This window comes from Ursus arctos, unplaced genomic scaffold (genome assembly GCF_023065955.2).
Source record: "Ursus arctos isolate Adak ecotype North America unplaced genomic scaffold, UrsArc2.0 scaffold_13, whole genome shotgun sequence".
NCBI lineage: Eukaryota > Metazoa > Chordata > Mammalia > Carnivora > Ursidae > Ursus > Ursus arctos.
The window spans coordinates 49,919,366-49,940,902 of record NW_026622797.1 but is presented as its reverse complement, the minus strand read 5'-3'; the positions used below and the strand labels follow the sequence as shown (position 1 = coordinate 49,940,902).

General features: G+C 42.4%; 2 protein-coding genes across 2 annotated transcripts in view; both read left to right on the top strand.

The window, feature by feature from the left end:
• LOC113264756 (uncharacterized) overlaps positions 1-16,366 on the top strand; it is a 103,092-nt gene extending 86,726 nt beyond the window's left edge. The window contains exons 27-31 of the mRNA XM_026511666.4: positions 728-777; positions 2,012-2,188; positions 10,946-11,063; positions 13,554-13,719; positions 15,907-16,366. Coding sequence (XP_026367451.3) covers positions 728-777; positions 2,012-2,188; positions 10,946-11,063; positions 13,554-13,719; positions 15,907-15,944 — 549 coding nt within the window. The 3' untranslated portion in view covers positions 15,945-16,366. The remainder of the gene's footprint in view (positions 1-727; positions 778-2,011; positions 2,189-10,945; positions 11,064-13,553; positions 13,720-15,906) is intronic.
• Positions 16,367-18,282: 1,916 nt separating this feature from the next.
• Positions 18,283-21,537, top strand: part of LOC113264754 (coiled-coil domain-containing protein 162-like) — a 53,023-nt gene continuing 49,768 nt past the window's right edge. The window contains exon 1 of the mRNA XM_026511665.4: positions 18,283-18,463. Within this exon, the coding sequence (XP_026367450.3) occupies positions 18,351-18,463 (113 nt within the window). The 5' untranslated portion in view covers positions 18,283-18,350. The remainder of the gene's footprint in view (positions 18,464-21,537) is intronic.

Here is a 21,537-nt window from a genome sequence, read left to right as displayed (position 1 = left end):
AAGTTTCCCTAATCGAGTTCTACAAATGGAATGTGAGGGAGGTCAGACTTCTAGACTACTGCTGAACAACAATGGAGGCAAAGGACTCCTTATAATAAGTAATTGAGATATTCAGTTACCTTTTTTTACTACTATATTCAAAAAATATTGACCTAGTGAAAAATTTTTTAGCTCATTAACTGCACTTCAGGATTATCCAGTGCCTATCAGATTAGACGACGCAAGACTCCTAGATCAGAGAAAAGAACTTTATGACTCACAGCAGAGCAGGTGACATGACCTTTATGTTTGTATGAGTTCTCTTTGCCTCCCAAGTCCCAAGGCGGGCAACATGGAGGAGCCCAGATGTATACAGTGGGTTTTTGTCCCGGTCGAATGACACTGAGCTTAAGGAATCTACCTCTTTTTATGGCAAGCTTGCTATTTTTCCTGGAGGGAGACATTACCTCATCCCTCTAGGTTGTTCTTTGCAAACAGAACCCTGAGAAATGGCCTAGGTAAAGAGTGGTCAGGGCCTTCCATTCTTGGCATACTCAGCAAGGTGTGCAGGAGTGGGAGAGAACCATGGAGGAGTATTTCTCAGCAAGTTGGCCTTCAGAAAGAATTTCTCAACTGTGCAGCCTTTTCCTACTTTAAATTTGCTCTAAGTTTGTATACATGTACTAGAATGGAGAGTTTTTAATGGCCAACCATCTAATAGAGGAATTATCATTCTCTTTTATTACAGGATGAAATCGGTAAAGTCAAGAGAGACGTTATAGTTGAATATTGTCAGAAGTAAGTATGGTATATGTGAACAACATATGCTGATTTCTCTGACTCTGAATTCAATAAACTGCAGTGTTATGTAGAAATCCAGACAATGAGTCAGGTGGTTTTCTTAATTTTTTATTTATTTTTTTCTACCAAACATTTATTTATTTATGTATTTTAATTTAAATTAAACTAATTAACATATAGTATATTACTAGTTTCAGAGGTAGAGTTCAGTGATTCCTTAGTCTTATATAACACCCAGTGCTCATTACATCACATGCCCTCCTTAATGTCCATCACCCTATTACCCCATCCCCCAGCAATCCTCCCCTCCAGCAATCCTCAGTTTGGTTCCTATGATTAAGAGTCTTTTATAGGGAGTGCCTGGGTGGCTCAGTTGGTTAAGTGTCTGCCTTCGGTTCAGGTCATGATCCCAGGGTCCTAGGATAGAGCCCCACTTCGGGTTCCCTGCTCAGTTGGGAGCCTACTTCTCCCTCTGTGTGCTCTCTCATCTCTCTCTCTCTCACTCTCTCTCTGAAATAAATAAATAAATAAAATCTTTTTTTTTAAAAGTCTCTTAAGGTTTGTCTCCCTCTCTGATTTCATCTTGTTTTATTTTTCCCTCCCTTCCCCTATAATCCTCTTTTTTGTTTCTTAAATTCCACATATCAGTGAGATCATATGAAAATTGCCTTTCTCTGATTGATTATTTCACTTAGCATAATACCCTCTAGCTCCATCCATGTCATTGCAAATGGCAAGATTTCTTTCTTTCTTTCTTTCTTTCTTTCTTTCTTTCTTTCTTTCTTTCTTTCTTTCTTTTTTTTTTTTTTTTTATGGCTGGGTCATATTCCATTGTATATATATACCACATCTTCATCTATTCATCTCTTAATGGACATCGGGCTCTTTCCATAGTTTGGCTATTGTGGACATTGCTGCTATAAACATTGGGGTGCAGGTGCCCCTTCAGATCTCTAGGTGGTTTGTTTTTAAATAAACACAATTCTCTTGGATAAAACCAAACCAAACTATCCTCTGACACATAGAAGAGTATCAGAAGTGAAGGATGGGAGGTGCTTTGAAGAGGTTCATGCCTCTGCCTTCAGGCAATAGCAACCTGACCCAGATAGAACTTTCTTCTTGATGAGGCCCTCTATTATCTTTGAAAGATCTTTTAGGGAAGTAGATCCTTCTGGAAAAGATGGAATAACTTTGATTCACTTTGTGGACATCATCTCTTCTGACTTTTCAGGTTCAACTGCCGTATGTCTCACTATGCTCTTCGGGGTCAGATTATGGCATACTGCAATAGCCTGAGAGCCCTGCTGGAAGATTTCCCTACCATAAGGGACACCTTTTTCATGGTGGGGCAACCACAAGAAAAGAAAGGGTTGAGAGACTCCAAGGAGGGCCTCAAGGCTGACCCCAGGTGTGTAATTTCCTTTAGACCTTTTTACTCCCCCTCCATACCCTACCCTTCTCAGGGAAGAGGGAGGAGGCATGTTAAACTTGGCATGGGAACCTTGCTTTCTTTGCCACATTTGACCTTGATCTTCTGGTTCAGAAGGGCAAAAGAAAGAGCTAACACTCTAAGAATAACAGTATCTTTGTATTTTAACCCAGAAGAGGTTCTTTGTTTATGGGCCATTTCTCTGCTTTTTCAATCTATGCAGTTTTGTTTTCCCCTGGAGAGCCCAGAGATTTCCATCAGTCACACCCTTTTACATAAGCCAGCATCTAAAATAAGCAAACAAATAAGTAAACTTGATCTTGAGCTGTCCCGACTTCAAATATTTTACTCAGTGGAGCAGAAGAAATAAGAAACACACACACACACACACACACACACACACACACACACACACACACACAACATTGATGCACCAGTGCCTTGGATAAATCTGTCCTTCTGTATTTCTCTGGCAGAGAAAAAAAAAATACATGTAGAGTGATATTAAGGGATAAGAGCAGATCTGCTTCCATACTCCCTTATCATGCCATATCCAGTTTCCCAAATGTTCTTACCTCAACCTGCCTGGATAGTTCACTCAGCTAGTTGGAGGAGTCAGCATACCTGTGCAGTCAAGGACCACATTTCCTTTAAAAGAAAGAAAGAAAGAAAGAAAGAAAGAAAGAAAGAAAGAAAGAAAGGAAGGAAGGAAGGAAGGAAGGAAGGAAAGAAAAGAAAGAAAGAAAGAAAGAAAGAAAGAAAGAAAGAAAGAAAGAAAGAAAGAAAGAAAGAGAGGAGTGTTACACAGTTCTGCAGTCTCCTAGGGGGAGAAAAAACATCCTGCAGGGTAAGCTTCCTTTCCTCTTTCCTCTTCCCCTTACAGTACAGAGCTTAGTGTTGAGTAATAGTAATACTTAATAAATATGATCATAGAACAAATAGGTGAAAGCGAATTGAAAGACCATTTGTATCAGACCACTCATTCACTCATTTATTCATTCATGCATTATTCAACTGGCATTTATTTAGTGCTTACTTAATCCCAGGCACTTTGGTATGTGCTGGAGTTACAAAGGTAAATAAGCCATTGACTCTGGCTGTAAATTCAGTCCAGTAAGGGAAAGCTCTGTAAACAAAAAAGTAACTTCAAAGATTTGTAAAGATAACCTGCTAGAGTTATGTGAAACGTTCTGTGAGGACACAAAAGAGGGAATGTTTAACTGTGGCCCAGGGCCTCAGGGAGAAATTCAAAGAGGAGGTGACAGGTAAGTTGACAGCTCACTAAAAAAAATGGGGATGATAGAACAGGCTAGAGAATCCTGGAGAATGAAAAAAACTTGAGTTTGTAAGCCCTTAACTAACTGATAGCTGGCTACCAAAATAGTGACCAGTCCTACCTTGATACTTTTATAGGTGCCCAGTTTGTGGATACCAGTGTCGGTCTCATGATCTCAGCCAGTGCATTCACTTCCGTAGACTTCTGGATTTACACAATGGAAGAATGCATTTGAAGGAAGGGTGGGGCAAATATACCTCTGTAGACTGACTATTTTGCTGGAGGGTTTGACTATATACCTGTTGCCCAATGAGGCTGAAGCGTATCTTTCTCTCCTGTGAAACATCACAGGATAGTCCTCTAAGACTTCTTAGTTTCATTATCTCATCTACCCAGTAGCCAAGTCAACCATTTATAAGCCCAATCTATATTTGGGATCAAATTTTTAGAATAGTTTCCAGAAGTCTAACCACATGTTCACTACATTTGTATTTAGGATAAAACGTATTCAGGAAGTCTGTTTTTGTTTCTGATCTGTTTTATTTGAAGCACCCAAATAAGGAGGTCAGGAAGTAGAAAGAAAAAGAAAAAGAAAAAAAATGTCTCTAACTTGCGGGTCTTGCTCTATTCCTGTATTGTTTATTGTAGATGACTGTGTGTTTCCTTAAGATCAAAGGAAACCATCATTTAAGGGGGATGAGCCTAGAGACCTAAATCATGTGGTCAGTTAGTGTGTGATAATTTCACGGCAGGACTTTGGTCAATAAAAGTGTGAGCAAAACAAGTGCCCACCCAGAGCCCAAGTCATAGACAGTGGATGAGCAGTGACTGATAAAGATTCAGTATTTTTCGACTATACCTCTTACTTCCTAAACTCTCTAGACTTCAACATGTCCCTTTTAATACACCACAGAGAATGGAGCAATAGAGAAAGGAACTTCTCTCTGATGTGGAAGTTTAAAAAAGTATTGTATAAGATTATTTTTAACTCTGAAGTCTGTGATTCCATGTACTGAGTATTAATAAAAATGAACATCAGCCACAAGGACATAGAGTGGAGTGAGTCATGGCCGTGGAGTTAGAATATCTGGACTTTACCTGGCTCAGTTATAAGTTTCCCTGAGGTCTCAGGCAAATCACTTCTCTTCAGTCTCCGAACCTCGACTCTTCATCTGATGAGTGAGGACATTGAAGTAGCTCTCTGAAATTAAACATGCAAATATTTTTAGTACTAGGGTGTCTAGAGTTTGATTTCAAGGAATGGAACTGCTGAGGAAAGACTTCCTTGGAAAGGGGCCATTTAAGAGTGTTCGTGAAATGATAGGTGGGAATCACCCGAGGACAATTTTAACTAGAGATGAAGGGACAGAACTGTGGAATAATGGGGGTCATGGAGGAGAGGGTCCTCATTCACCTCACTCTTTAAATATGGAGTTGGGTTATGTCGAAGATAAAAAATAAGTTTTCCTTTAAATGTCAATTCTAACAGTTAATGCTCTGCAGAGGATTCTGAGACATCCCAAGCTTATGAGCGTGTTGTAATTGATTAGGAATGTCTGTCATGGCCAAGGACAGGGGCAAGGTGGCCTGCCTGTTTGTGTATGCCTTCCCTTGACCAGAAGAGCCCTTTGAGTTCTGTAGGTTTAAAATTCTAAGATCCTATTTAATTCTTTAGAGGCTATAATGTACTGTGTTTAGTTTTAACAAAGACCACCTTATCCTCAAACCAAAGTCTCTATAGAAGAGGAGCCAAGGGGCGTTCTCTTCCCAAGAAGGACGCCCCTTGAGGCCTCCTTGCTTTTCATGGTTCCAGAGGAGACTAGAATCTGGAGACTGGGATGATGCTTGGCCACATTCCAAAAGTAGTGGTGTCAGCTGATGGAGGAGTGAAGAAGGGAGAGAGGATACTAACATTATCCAGACCCTTACTGTGTGACAGATAGAGCCACCATGATCCCATATGGTGTTTTATGCACATTAAAAGAAGGCACCCCTTCCTCTAGGCAGGTGTAGCCCCATGCCAGGGTGCAGAGCTTGGCAAGTAAAACATAGGCTGGATCTCTGCCATTGCTGGCTGCCTAAGGGCACAATCTGAACAGCAGTACACGCAACCTTGGTGCCAAGTGCTGTACAGCAATGGATAGACATGGTACTTGACCTTCAGGCAAGGGGAAATAGGTAATTTTTTAAAAAGATTTTATTTATTTATTTATTTGAGTTGGGGGAAGGGCAGAGGGAGAAGCAGATTCTCTGCTGACCAGGGACCCTGATGTGGGGCTCGATCTCAGGACCCTGAGATCATGACCTGAGCCGAAGGCAGATGTTTAACCAACTGGGCTACCCAGACACCCTGGGAAAATAGGTAATTACAGTATATTGTGATAAAGAATAAAGTATAATAGTATAATAAAAACACCCACCAGGAAATGTTCAGTATTATTTAAAGGATTGGGGAGGTGGGGATGGGGAGCAAGGCAGGCTGCAGGGAAAAGGGGATGCTTAACTTGGGACTTAAAGGATGGTTAGTGTTTCAGGTAGACCAGGAAAAGAACTTCAGTTCAAGCTAGGAGACCTGCATGTTCAATGACACAGAGATGTGAGACAGCATGTGGACTCGAGTGCCTCCTACCCATGGTATGTGAGGTTGAGCATGGGAAGTAGAATGTACAGAATGATGGGCAAGATCCAGAAGTCTGGCATTTGTCCTTCAACAGCAGGAAAAGGGGGAGGAAGATGATTATTGGGGTTCTCATTTAGGAAGCTACTGAAACTGTACAGACAGGAAATGTTTAGGAGGTGAAATCAGTTGGCCAGGTGCTGGATTCAATGGGAGGCCAAATGAAAAGGAGGAAGTTGGGGTGTCACCCAGAGTCTCTGGCTTGGGTAAATAAAGGTGGCAGTGCAATTATTGTTTAATTGGTACAGAGTTTCCATTTTGGAAGATGGAAAAAAGTTCTGGAGATGATGGTGATGACAGTTGCACAACAGTGTGAATATACCTAGTGCCACTGAGTTCAGTGGCACTTAAAACACTTGAAAATGGTTACAATGATAAATTTTATGTTACATATATTTTACCATAATTTCTTTAAATGGGAAAAAATGGCAGTGCCATAAAGAGGAAGAAATGTAGAGAGGGAGATAATCACAACTCAGAAGCCTCTGCTGTGAATTTCTTCCAAGAACCTCCCAACAGGTCTCAGATGCTTCCTATTCTGGATGTTTGCTGCACTTTCATATACGGTTGACCCTTGAACAACATGGCTTTGAATGTGCAGGTCCATTTATACGTGGATTTGTTTTTTATAAATACAGTAGAGTACTGTAAATGTGTTTTCCTTATGATTTTCTTAACAACATTTTCTTTTCTCTAGCTTTATTACAAGAATTGAGTATATAATATATATAACATACAAAATGTGTGTTTATTGACTATTGATGTATCCAGTACTTAAGTTTTTGAGCAGTCAAAAGTTATGCACAGATTTTCGACATCGAGGTAGGTCAAAACCCCTTAACCGCTGTATTGTTCAAGGGCCAACTATACTTCATTCCACCATGCTTCTATCATAAATCATGCTTCACGTCTAGCTGCCTCAGAAATGTAAGAACCTTGAGGGCAGTGGCCATCTTCATTTCATATCCTAGGTGTGTACCTCTGCCTTTGACTTTGATTGAGGGGAAGGATGGGGGTGGAGGAAAGGGCCCACAGGAAGTAGGGGGAGTTTCAGCCAGTGGCCTTTAATTCAATTGTGAAATAACAGACCGTGTCATCATCTGCTGGCAGGAATTTGGTATGAGGCTGAAAGAAGTCTTGGAATTATTAGAAAAGGAAATGGGCATGAAAGCTGATCAAAGGAAAGAATAAGTGTTGTCCCGGGGTGACACAGCTCAGGCTGGAAACCATTTACTTGTTGTTGCATCAATACAATTAGTGGTGTGATTTCCTCCAGCTGTGCTCAGCAACATGCAACTAGAAGCAGAGAGCATAATAGCTGGAGGGATCCAGAGTCGGAGTTTTGCTAGGTAGGTGAGTAGTGAATACAAGGAAGCAGAGACTGGAAGGTTCTGGTGAGAGAGTAGTTCCTATGCTTGACTGCAAGCCCAGTCTGGGCAGGGAAAGGAAAGAGGTCAGAATGGAACTGATGGATGGAAGGGGGAGACCAGAGGGCTGGACGATGTCAAAGAGTATATTTTGTGGGGATAAAGGTGGTTTACTGGGAGTGAATGAGTGAGAAAACTGGAATAAAAGGTTGGGATAGAAAAAGATGGGAAAGCGGGATGTTGAGTTTAAGTCTTTGGAGGTGATGTGGTCCCAGGTAATGATAAGGTCTGGAATGTGGCCCCAGAGTGGATGGCTGAAGGGGAAGGCAGGTGAAGGAGGATGATGTTGAGCAGGTCAAGGAACTGACAGGCTAGGGAGCTGATGGGCCATCCACAAGGAGGGGAAGGAATCCTCCTCATGGGGCTGAGAACCAGGCTATACTCCTGCAGTTTGCACCCAGAGCTTTCTGCTACTCTCTCTGTCCTTCCTCAGCAGATGGCTGCTTGCTGCAGGCAGGGTGGAAACAGAAGGAAGGAATGAATGAGAAATAAAGAATAACACTTGGTAGAGGGCCCAGGGATGTATGTGCTTCTCCAAGGCCAAAGACTGGTTCAGCCACGCAGCTGCTGCCAGCTCCTTGGCCTGCAACGTTGTGCGCTCAGTGGCAGGCCTGGTGACTTTTTGTTGTTGATATTTGATGTTTCTTTGGGGTACCTTTGGACATTGTGAACTGAACAATAGAGATAAGACTGGATTACACTGGCTTTGATCTGCTCCAGGACAGGATAGCCTGACTTTGTGGTTGCTGAAATAAAGAAAATTCTCCAAACTAACACCATCCTCTGTTCCTGAGCTTCAAATTACCTGATTAAAACCCCGAGACTTGAAAGGTAGCTTTAAGGCCAATGATTCACTTCACGTAGAATTTTAATGATTTAAAAAAAGTCTCATACTCCAAATGTTTGATATTGAAAACATTCAGCCCTCAGTTAAAATGAATTACATTTTACTTTAATAAGAGGAATGGGTCATCTGAATCTCTCCCAGAGACCCAGAAACAATAACAAGAGTCAAAAAACAGCCCTATGATTTCCAAAGTGCCCCCCAGAAGGTGAGAACCTCCCACCAAAAGTCCTAGCTACAGTCAATGGAAGTGGGCGTGAAAACCAAGTACAAGTAAGAGAGAACAGTGGGATGAGTAGGACCTGAAGAGTAAAGGAGAAGGGAGGCTCTAAATATGACTCCCTGGTTTCTGGGACTGGGGGTTGTCCTCTTTTAACACAGGAGGAGGCACAGGATTGGGGTGGAAGAGGGTAAGGAGTTCAGTTCTTGCTTTGTTTGACTGAGATGCTCTGAAACCCAGCCAGCCAAGAGGAAGCAAGTTGGAAGTCTGGAGCTGCAGAGGGGACTGGACATGCACAGGTGGATTCAGGGGTCACCAGTGAATGGATGGTATTTGCAGCCAGAAGAGTGAACCCAACTGTCCAGGAATAGGGGCAGAGTGGGAAGAGCAGAGTGGAGGGCTGAGGTGGACCCCAGCTTCCCTGGGCTCGGTTGATGTGAGGGTGAGGGCTCCGCAACCACTGCACACCTCCTTTCACTGTCTGTCTGTCTGTGAGGCCTGCCTTGTCTAGCATAACCTGCCTTGTCTAGCAAGGCCCACCTTGTCATAGCCTAAGGTGGCACTAGTCTCTGGCCTTGCCCTATAACCCTCAGTTCTAGGACATCCTCTCATTAGTGTGTTCAGGTTCCCACTTGTTCACGAATAACCCCAAGGACTCCTACAATGTCTCTCTACTGGGCCACAGGTGTCCCTTGCCCCCCACCCACCTTTGGCCACTTTGCTAGATACCTTCACCTTAGCATTCTAATAACAAACTTCGTTTAGCACCTCACAATTTATAAAATACTTTTCACATGCTTGGTACTCTTTTTAAAAATTATTCCTTACATCAATTCTGTGAGTTAGGAATAATTATCCCCATTTTATGTATGAAAAGACTCAGATGGTAGTGCGTCTAAGGCCACACAGCTGTGGGTGATGGAAATTGGTCTCAAAATGGGGTCCTCTGATGCCAGAATCCACACCTGTTAACTGCACATAGCACCATTTCCACACCAGATGAACACAATTAGACTTAAAGGCATCAAATCCATTCAAATGGAAAATAGCCCCCTCACCCCACCCTCTGTTACAGTGGGCCACTTCATTCCCGAGATGACATAGAAACCAGGTCAAGATGCCACCTTCCCCCAGTAGGTATACTAGAAAGATCTTGAGCTCCCATTGGTGTGAAGGTCAAAAACAGGCAAAACCCAACAAAATGATCTTTTAATGGTTTGTCCATTTGTGGTAAAACTACAAAGAAAAACTAAACAGTGATGAATGTAAAATTCAGGATGGTAGTGTCTCCGAGGGCCACCAGGGTGGTGTGCATCAGGCTTCAAAGGAGCTGGTGAGGGGCGCCTGGGTGGCTCAGTCAGTTAAGCGTCTGCCTTTGGCTCAGGTCATGATCTCAGGGTCCTGGGATCAAGCCCCACATCAGGGTCCCTGCTCAGCGGGGAGCCTGCTTCTCCCTCTCCCTCTGCCTGCCGCTCCCCCTACTTGTGCTCACTTGTGCAAGCTCTCTCTCTCTCTCTCTCTGTCAAATAAATTAAAAAATCTTAAAACAAAAACAAAAAAATACAAAGAAGCTAGTGACATTCTATTTCTCAGGCCAGGTGGTAGGTACCTGGGCTTGTGTGAATTCTTAAACCACACACACACACACACACACACACACACACACTCACACACGGATTATGTGTTTGTATATAAACTTGCACCAAAGAGACAGCTACACCGCTGCCTAAGAAATAATACGGTATTTGGAGGAAGGGAGGGCAGAGAGGAGAAGGAAGGAAAAGAGGGCCAGAGTCTGGAGAACCTGGCGAAAAACATGGTAAGGTAGGAAGGAATATAGACAGATGTGCATTTAAATCTCAACTTCATCTCTTAGGAGCCGGGCAGGCGAGCTCTCATAGGGCCTCAATTTCCTCATCTGTAAAACAACAGAACAGGTACATTCTAGAGACATAAGAATTCAGTGAGAAAAATACGTAACACCGAGGATGGTGCCAGCCACCTCATTCCTGTCTTCTCTTGGCTTTCCTACCACACCTTTCCCGCCCTCCCAGCCCACCCTTCCTCCAACACCGCTGAGGCTAAAAGCAGCCTCCCTGCTCCTCTCCGCAGTTATTTATAACCCGGGCCACCTGTGAGCGTGCTGGCCCAGGCCTGGACACGCTCCTGGGTCACCACAGCCTGGCCTCGGGGCTGTGGCTGCAGGGCGGTGGTATAAATAGTTCACATCGGGGCCGCCTCTTTTTTAAAGAGAAATGCTGTGCTGACCCAAACTTTCTTATAATGCCGCAGGAGTTTTCAGCCCCGGCCACGGTGTTTGCTGTCTGCTGATGGGAAAGTCTTCCTCAATTTATGGTTCCTACCCCATCCTTCTGAAGTGCTGGTTATGTTCAAAACTCTGCCAGAAAAGGTTTGTATTTCTTTCTGGGTGCCAGAATGAAAGCTGGCTGGGGCTTTTTTATGTCTCACGGTGAAGCATATCAGTTACAGAGAACATCTCTTTGTTTTTTTCCAGGGATATCTAATAACCAAAATCTTCACACAGCTCCCAATATTTTTGCCTGCTTTAGGATCCTCTCTCTTGGGCCTCATTATTTCCCAAGTTCTGTTTCTCCCTAGCCGCTAATGAACACTAATTCGAGCTTCCCGCATTCCTTATTAATCCTCAATTTCCTCCCACACCCTTCACAGAAATCCCACTCTGATGCCCTGAAGCTAATGACAGGTTGAGATCACAATCATAGTAATCAGCCTGTTTTTTGAGGGGTTGCTCTGCGTACCTAACTTACTGTTAGAGGATAATATTGATAACCATAAAAAAAAAAAAAGGAGTAGAACTAGAAATACACAGAGTACTCAAATAAGTATTCTAAGTGTTGAAAAATGGCAATTTGGGAACATTCTGATCTTTCTTTGTTGAGTGAAAACCTGTTTAACAACCTAGGTTTCTTATCCTCCCCCCCCCCCCCCGCCCCCTGCCCCAGTTTTACTGAGATGTAACTAATAAGGAAATTGTATATATTTAAAGTGTATAACATGATTTAACATTTGTGTACATTGTGAAGTGATTACTCAAATTAAGTTAATTAACATATCTATCACCTCACATAGTTACCTTCTTTTGCATGTGGTAAAAACACTTATCTACTCTCCTAGCAAATTCCAAGTATGCATTATTATTATCTATAGGCACCATGCTGTACATTAGACCTTCAGAATTTATTCAACTGCTAACTGAAAATTTGTACCGTCTGACCAACATCTATCCGTTTCCCACCCCTTGGTAAACACCTTTCTATGAGTTCGACACTTTACTTTTTAGATTCCACATATAAATGAGATGGTACAGTATACGTCTTTTCCCATCTGGTTATTTTACTTAGCATAATATTCTCCAGGTTCATCCATGTTGTTGCAAATGGCAGGATTTTCTTTTTTTAGTATCTGAATAATATTCCTCTGTGTGTGTCTTTCACATTTTTTAATCCATTTATCCATCCACTGGACACTTCGATTGTTTCCATAGGTTGGCTGTTGTGAGTAATGCTGCAATAGACATGAGAGTGTAGATAATCTCTTTGAGATACTGGTTTTGAGTATGTACCCAGGAGTGGGAGGGTGATGTGGTAGTTCTACGTGCAGAAGAGTGCCACTGGACCCCTAATTTCACCTCTCACAGTGAAGTCTTGAAGTGGATTCGAGACTAAATGTAACACTGGAAACTGTAAAACTCTTGGAGGAAAGTGGGAAAAGCTCCTTGACATTGATCTTGGTGATGATTTTTTTGATATAACATGAAAAGCATAGGCAACAAAAGCAAAAATAAATAAGTGGGACTACATCAAATTAAAAAGCTTCTGCTCAACAAAGGAAACAATAAAATGAAAAGGCAACTTACAGAATGGGAGAAATATTTGCAAACCACCTATCTGATAAGAGCGTAATACCTGAAATATGGAAGGAACTCCTATAATTCAACAACAACAATAAAATCTGATTTTAAAACGGGCAAGGCCGTAAATAAACATTTTTCCAAAGAAGACAACCAGATGGCCAACAGGTACATGAAAAGATGCTCAACATCACTAATCCTCAGAGAGAGGCAGATCAAAACCACAATGAGAGAGCACCGCACACCTGTTAGGATGGCTACTGTCAAAATGACAAGAGAGAGCAAGTGTTGGCAAGGATGTGGAGAAAAGGGAACCCTCATGCACTGTGAATGGGAATGTAAGTTGGTATAGCCATTATGGAAAACAGTTTGGAGTTTCCTCAAATAATTAAAAATAGAACTGCCCTTTCTTTCATTGAAGAATTTTAGGTGTTTTAAAATATATATTATATATTTTATAATGATTAATTATAAAGATAATTATATATTGTATATATAAATACTACCTTCTTTCAGTTGGATTATAATTTTCCACTTTTCCTTCGCTTGAATGTTAATATTTTAGATCCAGGGTTTGATTTTTTTAGTTGTGTGTTTAAACTACGTTGACAAATAGCTCTGCTTTGCTTACAGGTGTTCCCTCACAGCAATGGTGTCTGAATATGGGTTTCAGCTAGGAATTTTTCTGGGACCCTTGTAATCTACCAGTGGTCATACAAACACATTTGCTATGTTTATGGTCACCAATGTCTTTAAACAAAGAGAAACACTTTGCTTTAAACCCCTCACTCCAGGAGTTACCTTCTCCAAAGGCATATAACCTGGTTGATGAATAGGTTTGTTGTTCTGTTATTCAGGTATTATCCTGTAATTATTATCTTGTATTATACTGTGAAAATGTTTAATATTCTTGTTTAAAGATATTATCCCTAATTGATGCTCATATATTTCTATATGTCTCTTAGAAACTTCTTAAAATGTATTTCTTTCTGTTGATTTTACCCACAGGCAGCTTTTCGAGCCTTACAGCTAACTCTACAGCTGATAGCCCCTCTCCATGACATTGTGGCCTACCTTTTCAGTTTTGCTAAACTTGGAAATTGTCCAACATGTTTTGAATTTCCTCTAAGTGCTAACTCCCTGAAAGGTGACTGGGGAGGAACTGAAGGCATTGGTAAGTGATTAGAGGTGATTCAGATCACCTTCAGTATTCACTTCAAATTCTCTGTAGCTCTTTTCTTCCCCCAACTTCACTGAAGTATAATTGGCAAATAAAATTGTAAGCTATTTAAAGTGTACAATGTGATGATTTGATATACCCATACATTGTGAAAAGATCCCCCCCATCTAGTTAATTAATATGAAGCTCTCAATACTTGGAAAGACAGAACTAAAATATTTTTTTCATAAATGACAGTGAGAAGAAGGGCAATATATACTCTCTCCAAACTAATTAATTCCACATTTACAGGTTAAATCACAAAGTAAAGCAAGCCAGGAGTGGGCCAGCCTGGGTTTTTACCCTGTATCTGCCACTTGGTTACTGGAAGCTGGACACTTTACTCTCTAGGTCTCTCACCATCTATAAAATGGGGGTGATAACACCTGTTTCGTGGAGATGTTCTGTGGATTAAAATCTATTTGAAATTTCTACAAGAATGTACGTGCCCTTACCACATGCTAGTTGTCTTTCATCTTCTTTCTGGCCTTCGTGAACTAATATGGCAAGGTCAGAACCAAGCATTTATTGTTAAGAATTTTTTTCAGACAGTCCTCTGTTAGCTAACAGTAGCCTGATGGTCCTGAAGTAAGAATGATTGAGGCTTTAGTTTTATCCGCCAAGCGCTAATCCATAAACCCTAAATAAGCACTAAGTTCTAAGATAAAATGCACGAGGTAAATTAAAGACTGAAATGCTTAGTAAGCTGGGTTGATCAAAAGTAGGGAAACTGGTCTCGTTATTTTAATAACTTGACTCGTAGCCAAATTATGTCATTAGTTATGTAAATATTAATTAATCGCAATATATTATAGCAGAGTAGCCAAGTATTTTAAAGAATGAGAAGAGCCGATGGAATGAGATAATAATATGCCCATTTAAACCTAGCAGTCTTCAAACGAGTGTAATATACTCTGAATCTCTTCCTCTCTGGCCAGTGCATAAAGAAAAGGTATTTGTGGGAGAGCCTGACTTGTTTGCTGGTAGATTTGCAGGTGCTGCTGAGCACTGAGGGAATCTGTATACATTCAGATGGGAGACGTAGGGAAGGGTATGAGCGGCGATCTTGGAGGAGGGTCAATGCCTTTCTCTGAGGAGAGGCAGCATGAAGAAGGGATGAATTGGGGCTGACTCAGCAGAAAATACAAAATTGTCACTGACTGATGAGATTTCAAAACTACTAGCACATCTTCAATGTAAGAATCTAGAGAGTAGAGAAGTTCCAAAGCACACTTAGGGCTTTTTACTAATTCAGGGACTGTTACAAAAGGGGTTTACTCGGAAAATAAGCTAAGACCCTCTTAGGGGAGCTGCTGGATTTGGGGAGGGTGTGGGGGGTAGACTTTAGATAAGGGACAGGAGAAAGGATGGGATGGGAAAAATGCCATCCCTGCCCTTGCAACAGGGAGACAAGTGTCACATGATGAGATAGAAGCCAAGATAGAGCCAGAGCCTTCTTTCCCAAGGAAGACCCTGCGTAGGAACTCCTCCAGCAGCTGGGAGGGCAGAGCCTGCAGGGAAGGTGATCTGGGGGTACTTGCCCTCCCTTGACTCAATGGAGGAAACTAGACAGATGGTCTTGGCAAGACAGGAAAAGGACACTGGCAAAGGCAACAGGCTGGACTGCACAGGCCAGTCCGGAAAAGGGTGAACCTACCAGAGTGACACTGAGAAACAGTAGGAGATGAGGCCAAATTGTTGAGGACATAGAATTCAGGAAGAAGGAAATCGGTTTCTTACTATTTATATGCTTCTGAACCAGAAACCATCGAAATATGTGGGGCCCAGGCTTTCCAAGGTGTGCAATTAGAGGCATGCAGCTTGTCATTTTGCCAGCGAAAACATTTGTGCTCCAGGGAGAATGTGCAAAGTTTTGCATACTCTGCTCTGCTGAAAATAGATAAAGAGCAAACTGAACTAAAAAAAAAAAAAAAAATCCCCCTCTAAGATAATCATCTTTTTAAAAAGCCTCGGTTGCTCGGTCCCTGGCCCACTTCCCAGATGGAGGCAAGGAGAAGTAAGGTGAACAGAGGAGATGAGTCTGTTCATATCCTCGCCCAACTCCTCTCAGCTATTGCCAAGCTATTTGGAGTTAGATAAAGTGACTTTTGTGGGCTTATATGCTTTAAAATATTTTTTAAGGGGACACTCCGGATTTCAGCTTTGGTCCTCCCACTTGACTGAGGAAGCAGCTCTTCGACACGGAGCATAAGATCTGTGGACCCTGCCAAATCCTCTCCTTCCTTGAAAGCCAGCAACTCCCTTTGGATCAGCAGAGGATGTAATCAGCATGTGGGAGTTTACACTGTGATTTCCTTGTAAAGGTTTAGGAGGCCAATTAAAGCCCAAAACCTATCCACTGAACATAGGGTTTCAGGAACTCTTGAGACAAACTAAGCACAAACTGTACTGGCTCTTGAGTACTCACATGGAGACAGGGCTGTTGTGATTCCTCTCTCTCTCTCTCTCTCTCTCTCATTTCCCAAATGGGACCCTCTTGGGGAAAGGCTCATTTGTTTCCTGACGTTTTCTGGCTGAGGGTCTTCTTCCAACCCCACCACCACAACGACATGGCAACCATCCGCCCCACCCTCAAGGAAAAGCTGCCTGCCCTGCCCTGCCTGCCACCTTCCCTCCCACCCAGCAGCAGCTTGATGCCACTAAGAAAGGGAAGCCTAAGTGAGGACCCTAAAACCCATAAACAACAAAGAAAGGGAGGGCCCGCCTTCACATCTGCGTGTCGGTGATAATGCTGCCGCTACCTGTCGGCGCAGAACAATTCTGCTGGGCAGTGACGGTGTAAAGGTGCACGTACAGCACGCACGTAAATGAAAAGAGAAAAAGTAGCTGTACCCAACCACTGTGACAAGAGAAATATTCTTATTTGTCTTTACTGCCTTCTAGCCCTTGTCCAAACACACTTGACATTTAACAGAGCTTTCATCACAGGGTGTGTGCACCTTATATTCTTTTTTCATTGTCATTGCAGAGGATTCTAAACCTTCCCTCCCCACCCCCGGTTGCTACTTAGCGTCACAGAATGTCTTGCTTACAGACCATCATGCTAGGCCTTGAAAATATAAGGCTCACTAACGACCCGCCCTCCCATCCACCACTAAAATTCTTGAACAATTCACTCTAACGTGACTCCTCTTCTGGTGGAAGTTTCTTTTCAGTCCAACATGACCATCAGATTTATAGAGAAATCATAAAAATTTTGGTGGTTGGTCCCAGTTTTTCAGGGGCAGGACGAGTACCTAAAAAACATTTTTCTCTTATATGTGAAGCATCAGATGGATATGAAATCTGGACTGCTCATCTTTTCTTAAAGCCAAAAGCATACGTTGCAAGTATTAGCAACTCTTCTCAGTCCTGATTCTGCCCTAGTCAAGGCCTCATGGGCAGCTTCCCCATTCCCTCAATTCCTCTGCCTCCCATGCGTGTGGGAAGATATCCAATACCAGGCCAGATGGGGTACAAGGCTGCTCAAGTCTGGACAAGCTATTGAGAGAGTAGCTCTAGAAATGCCTCATAGCTATCCCGTTTCTCTTCTGCCTCAGGCTACATATCAGGCACAGTGGCCGGTTTCCACAGTCCTCTTCCCATAGCAGGAATGTCCTCTCAAGTAGAAAGTGATCACTGTCCTCACTGGGGGTCGAGGAACATTTCAGATTAGCTGACATGCTAATAGCCCTGGAAGTGTGGGCCCATCCACTTCCCCACCCTCCCTAAGAACTCATCATTTTCTTGCTGTGGTCTCTCATTCTGACTAGCTCCTCTCCTGGGCCAACAATAGAGATGCTACTCCAGCCATCTAGACCCAGGCCAGTTTCCTGAACCCGGCATTGAGGGCCACAAAAGGCCTCTAACTTAAATTTCCATTCAAAACACATAAAGGTCTGTTTATATCCAGCCCACTTTTGCAGTAAAGGTCCAAGAAATAAGTCAGTTTAGGATCTCTCATGCCTACTCCTAAAATGATGAGAAGCTCCTAGAAGAGGGTGTGTGTGTGTGTATGTGTGCATGTGCGTGTGCGCACAGGTAGGAGTGAGTGCGTATTTCTTGCTTGCCTTGGATGGTCTTGAGTCTTCTTTAGTCCACGAGCCAGTGACAGGGTAAGGCAGTGACAGAGGGGTGATTTATACGGCATGGCTACGAGAAATGAATGTTGGCTTATAATCTATAATAACTTTGAGCCCCTAACAGATCTACTGAGACTTATATTTTCCCATTCCTTGTGATTCTTGTTTTTCAATCCAGAGACTGTAGCCTTGTAAAATTTAAAACTTACATTCAACAGTATGTTCTTATTCTGCTGAAAAACAAAGCACATTTTTATCTCATTGAGGGAGGAAGGAAGGAAGGAAAGATAAATCAGACCTTGGGCTCTAGAGCGTAAGACTTTGCTGGTCTTGCAAAACATATAATTAGTATGCTCACAAACAAAAAGAAATGCATTTAGGTAAAAAGTTAGCTTCAGAGGTGAAATGACGTTCATTAGGTTAGTTGTCGTAAGCCTGTATGTCACTCTATCTGACTAAAATGTCATCCGTCTTGCAGGGTCTGAGCTTCAAGAGCTGCAGAAAATGATTGACAGCCTCCCGAGCCCCCAAGACCCTACCCAGGTGTCCCAGGCACTTCTCCTTCGAAGGGAGGTTATATTTTTGCAGTTTGACACTGCAGTGAGGCACCTCATCCGGTAAGGGCTGGAGCGTGAATCCTGTCCAGTTAATTGTGTAGGGCAGATGCTTCTGAGTGACCACTGAGCGAGGTCACTCTTGGCCAGATTGAATAACGAGCTTAAAATAGTCAGGGGCGCAACCTGATCCAGAACACTGTGACTACCAAGTGTATCCTGCTGCAAAGGCTGTCCACGTAGAATGTGTTCTTGTTGGGTTATAATAGTCTTGATTTTATTAAATTTGATTTAAATACAGTCAGTTTGCATAACAATTGCTGCTTTCACTGTTCAGGTTGCTTAATTGGGAATAATATATTTTTATACTTCTGGAGATGATTCTAAGAGGTCCGTTTATTTTTTTCAGCCCTTAATTACCTTTCAAAAGAACAGAATTTTCACTGCATTTGGGAAGCCCGTGGAACTGGCTACCTGAGTTAAATTTATAAATTCAAATAAATAAATTGTAGATATTAAGTACTCTGCGTGCAAAAAAGAAATTCTCTGGTTAATTAATCATGACTGGTGAGAAAATGAGTTTGGATTGAGAGTCACACTGTTTCTAGGATAAATAGTAAGGTCTGTATGGGAAGGGAAGAGGTCGGGCCTGAGCATCTCTGCTTATTCTTAAATTGTCAAAATCAATGAACTTCCTTTGATTAATTCCCAGTGTAAGTATTTAGCCAGTCAGGGGGACCTCTGAAGGCTGTGATCTTACCTGTGGATTGTAATTGCATTCTACCACTAGCGTGGGCATCCATAGAGAATGGAATGTAGGGATTGAACTGAACTATATGTTCTCTTTCTATTCTGCATTTTCTTTACTCTGAGCATCAGGGGTCTCTGGATTCAAATTAAATCAGCAGAACAACAACAACAAAAAATTAGGCTAATTCAGTTTCTTTTTACTGACAGCTTTCTGAGCTATAGCTTAGTCAAGTGCGTAGGATATAAAGACCCTAATTGTCAGGAGGACAATTCATTAGCCCTCTGACTCTGAAAACCCAAGTCAGAATTTGGAAGAATTTACATAGGATGAAGAAATAGAACTCTACCCCGGAAGGTCTTATCGGATTGCAGCTATACAGGGTTCAGCTTGCTAAAGTTCTCCCAGGGGGACTAGTCTGCTTCCCCTAGGAATTGCTTTGAGGGGCTTCCTTTGTCCTAGCACACTCAGTCTGCAGGAATGGAGGGCACTGTGTCCTACGTCTGGTTTCAGTAGATTCAGTATATCTTTCAAAAGATTTTAGAGGGAATTGCTCAGGATAGTGGATCTCCATGAGTCCCTTATTTATCTCATTTCCTCTAGCCTTTTCCTTCAGGGCTCATCAGAGCGTGTATGTGTTTGGAATCACACAGTTAGTAAGTGACAGACTAGAACTAGAACCTAGGTGCATTTGACTCCAAGCCTGAGAACTAGGATGGATGCCAGACAGCAGTGTGGAGAGAAAAATAGACTCTGGAGAGAAGGCAGGAAACAGGAGAAAAAGAGAAGTGAAAAGATAAATGTCACCCCACTTGATGATTTTAGTGCTCAACCTGGAAACAAGGAAAAGTCCTCAGATAATCAAGAGACAGGAAGTATGGGGAAGTTCCCTCACCTTCCCCAGAGTTCACCAAACTCTGAGCAAGAATGACTGTTGACCCCAGGGAACTTTTTGCTTATGTTAACTGAAGGCTTCTCCAGAATTTGAAAAGGAAGAACTGAACTTTTACCTGGAACGAGAGCAGCGTGCTTCTGTTGAGTGGGGGGAAGTAAGGAAGGATGTAGCTCAAGGCTATCAAGATTGTGGCCCTGTGATCACCTAATATCTGGCTCCCGCCAATATGTGGCATAGATCAGGTCTGGTAGCAGGATAGATGCACGTTTCTCAGCAGAAAAGTTTCACTCTGTCCCTGTCAACCTGCCACCTACCAAGCTCTGGGTGGAAAGTGGTGTTGTCCTCCAAGACCACTGGAACCACATTGCCCAGGGCCTGTCCCCTCTAGGCATGTCCACCAACCTGCACAGTTATTTACTAGCTGGTGCAAGAAATGCCTGAGAAGTGAGCTTATCTTTAATTTCAGGTGAAGTAATCATTGTGTTGAAAATAAATGCTTGGGTGGTACAGCGGTTCTAATCTGTTTGGTAAAACTTCTTTCATAGGCCCCTGCCTAATTTTTGTATGGCCTGTGGCCTAAGGATGGCTTTTACATCTTTAAATGGTTGGGGAAAAAATTTCAAGAAAAGAGTACTGTTTTGTGACACATGAAAGTTATATGGAATTTAAATCTCAGTGTCCATAAGTGAAGTTTTTTGCAACACAGTCATGCCCGTTCATTTATAGATTATCTTGGACTGCTTTCACACACAGTTGAGTAGTTGCAGCAGAGACCACGTGATCCACAAAGCTGAAAATATTTACTATCTGACCCTTTAAGAAAAAGTTTGCCACCCCCAGATTTAAAGGATTGGATTCCTTTGTAATTCAGGAATGGATGGAGGCAAAACAAAGCAAAACAAAACAAAACAAGTCCCTTTATAGGAACTCTGTAGACCAGAGTAAAACACGTGGCATAGGAAGTGCCACTAATCTGAATGTATTGCCGATGTTCACAGTGATTGGGGCGAAAAAGGAGAAACTTGAGGAGCTATCCTGAAGGTACCAGCAACTTTTGCAGCAAGCTGAATTGGGAGTACAGAAAGGGGTCTCTGAAGAAAGCCACACCAACTTCTCAGTCCTTCAAGTTTTGTGGGTTTTCCCTTCATTTTTAAATTTATTTTTATGCTCATCTCACTTAAGTGTCTCTAAACACAGAGATATTAAAGTGTGCTTCAGGGTTATCTGGGGATTTCTGAGATACAGAGATGGCCTCCTGTGAGCCGGGCCTGGCTTATGACCATGGCCCTGGTCCCCAGTGTCTGAGAAGCGAAGAGCCACAGCTTTTGCCTGGACTCCTCTGAGCTACTTTGCAGGTGTTTTTGTTGTTGTTTTGTCTTTTGTTTTCTTTTTTATATCCTTGCATCCAGGAAAAACTCTAGCTTGTGCTTTATGAATTTCCTGCTCCCTGTGATTTGAACCAGCTTGCCTGGGATCATGCCACGGGTAGCTCTC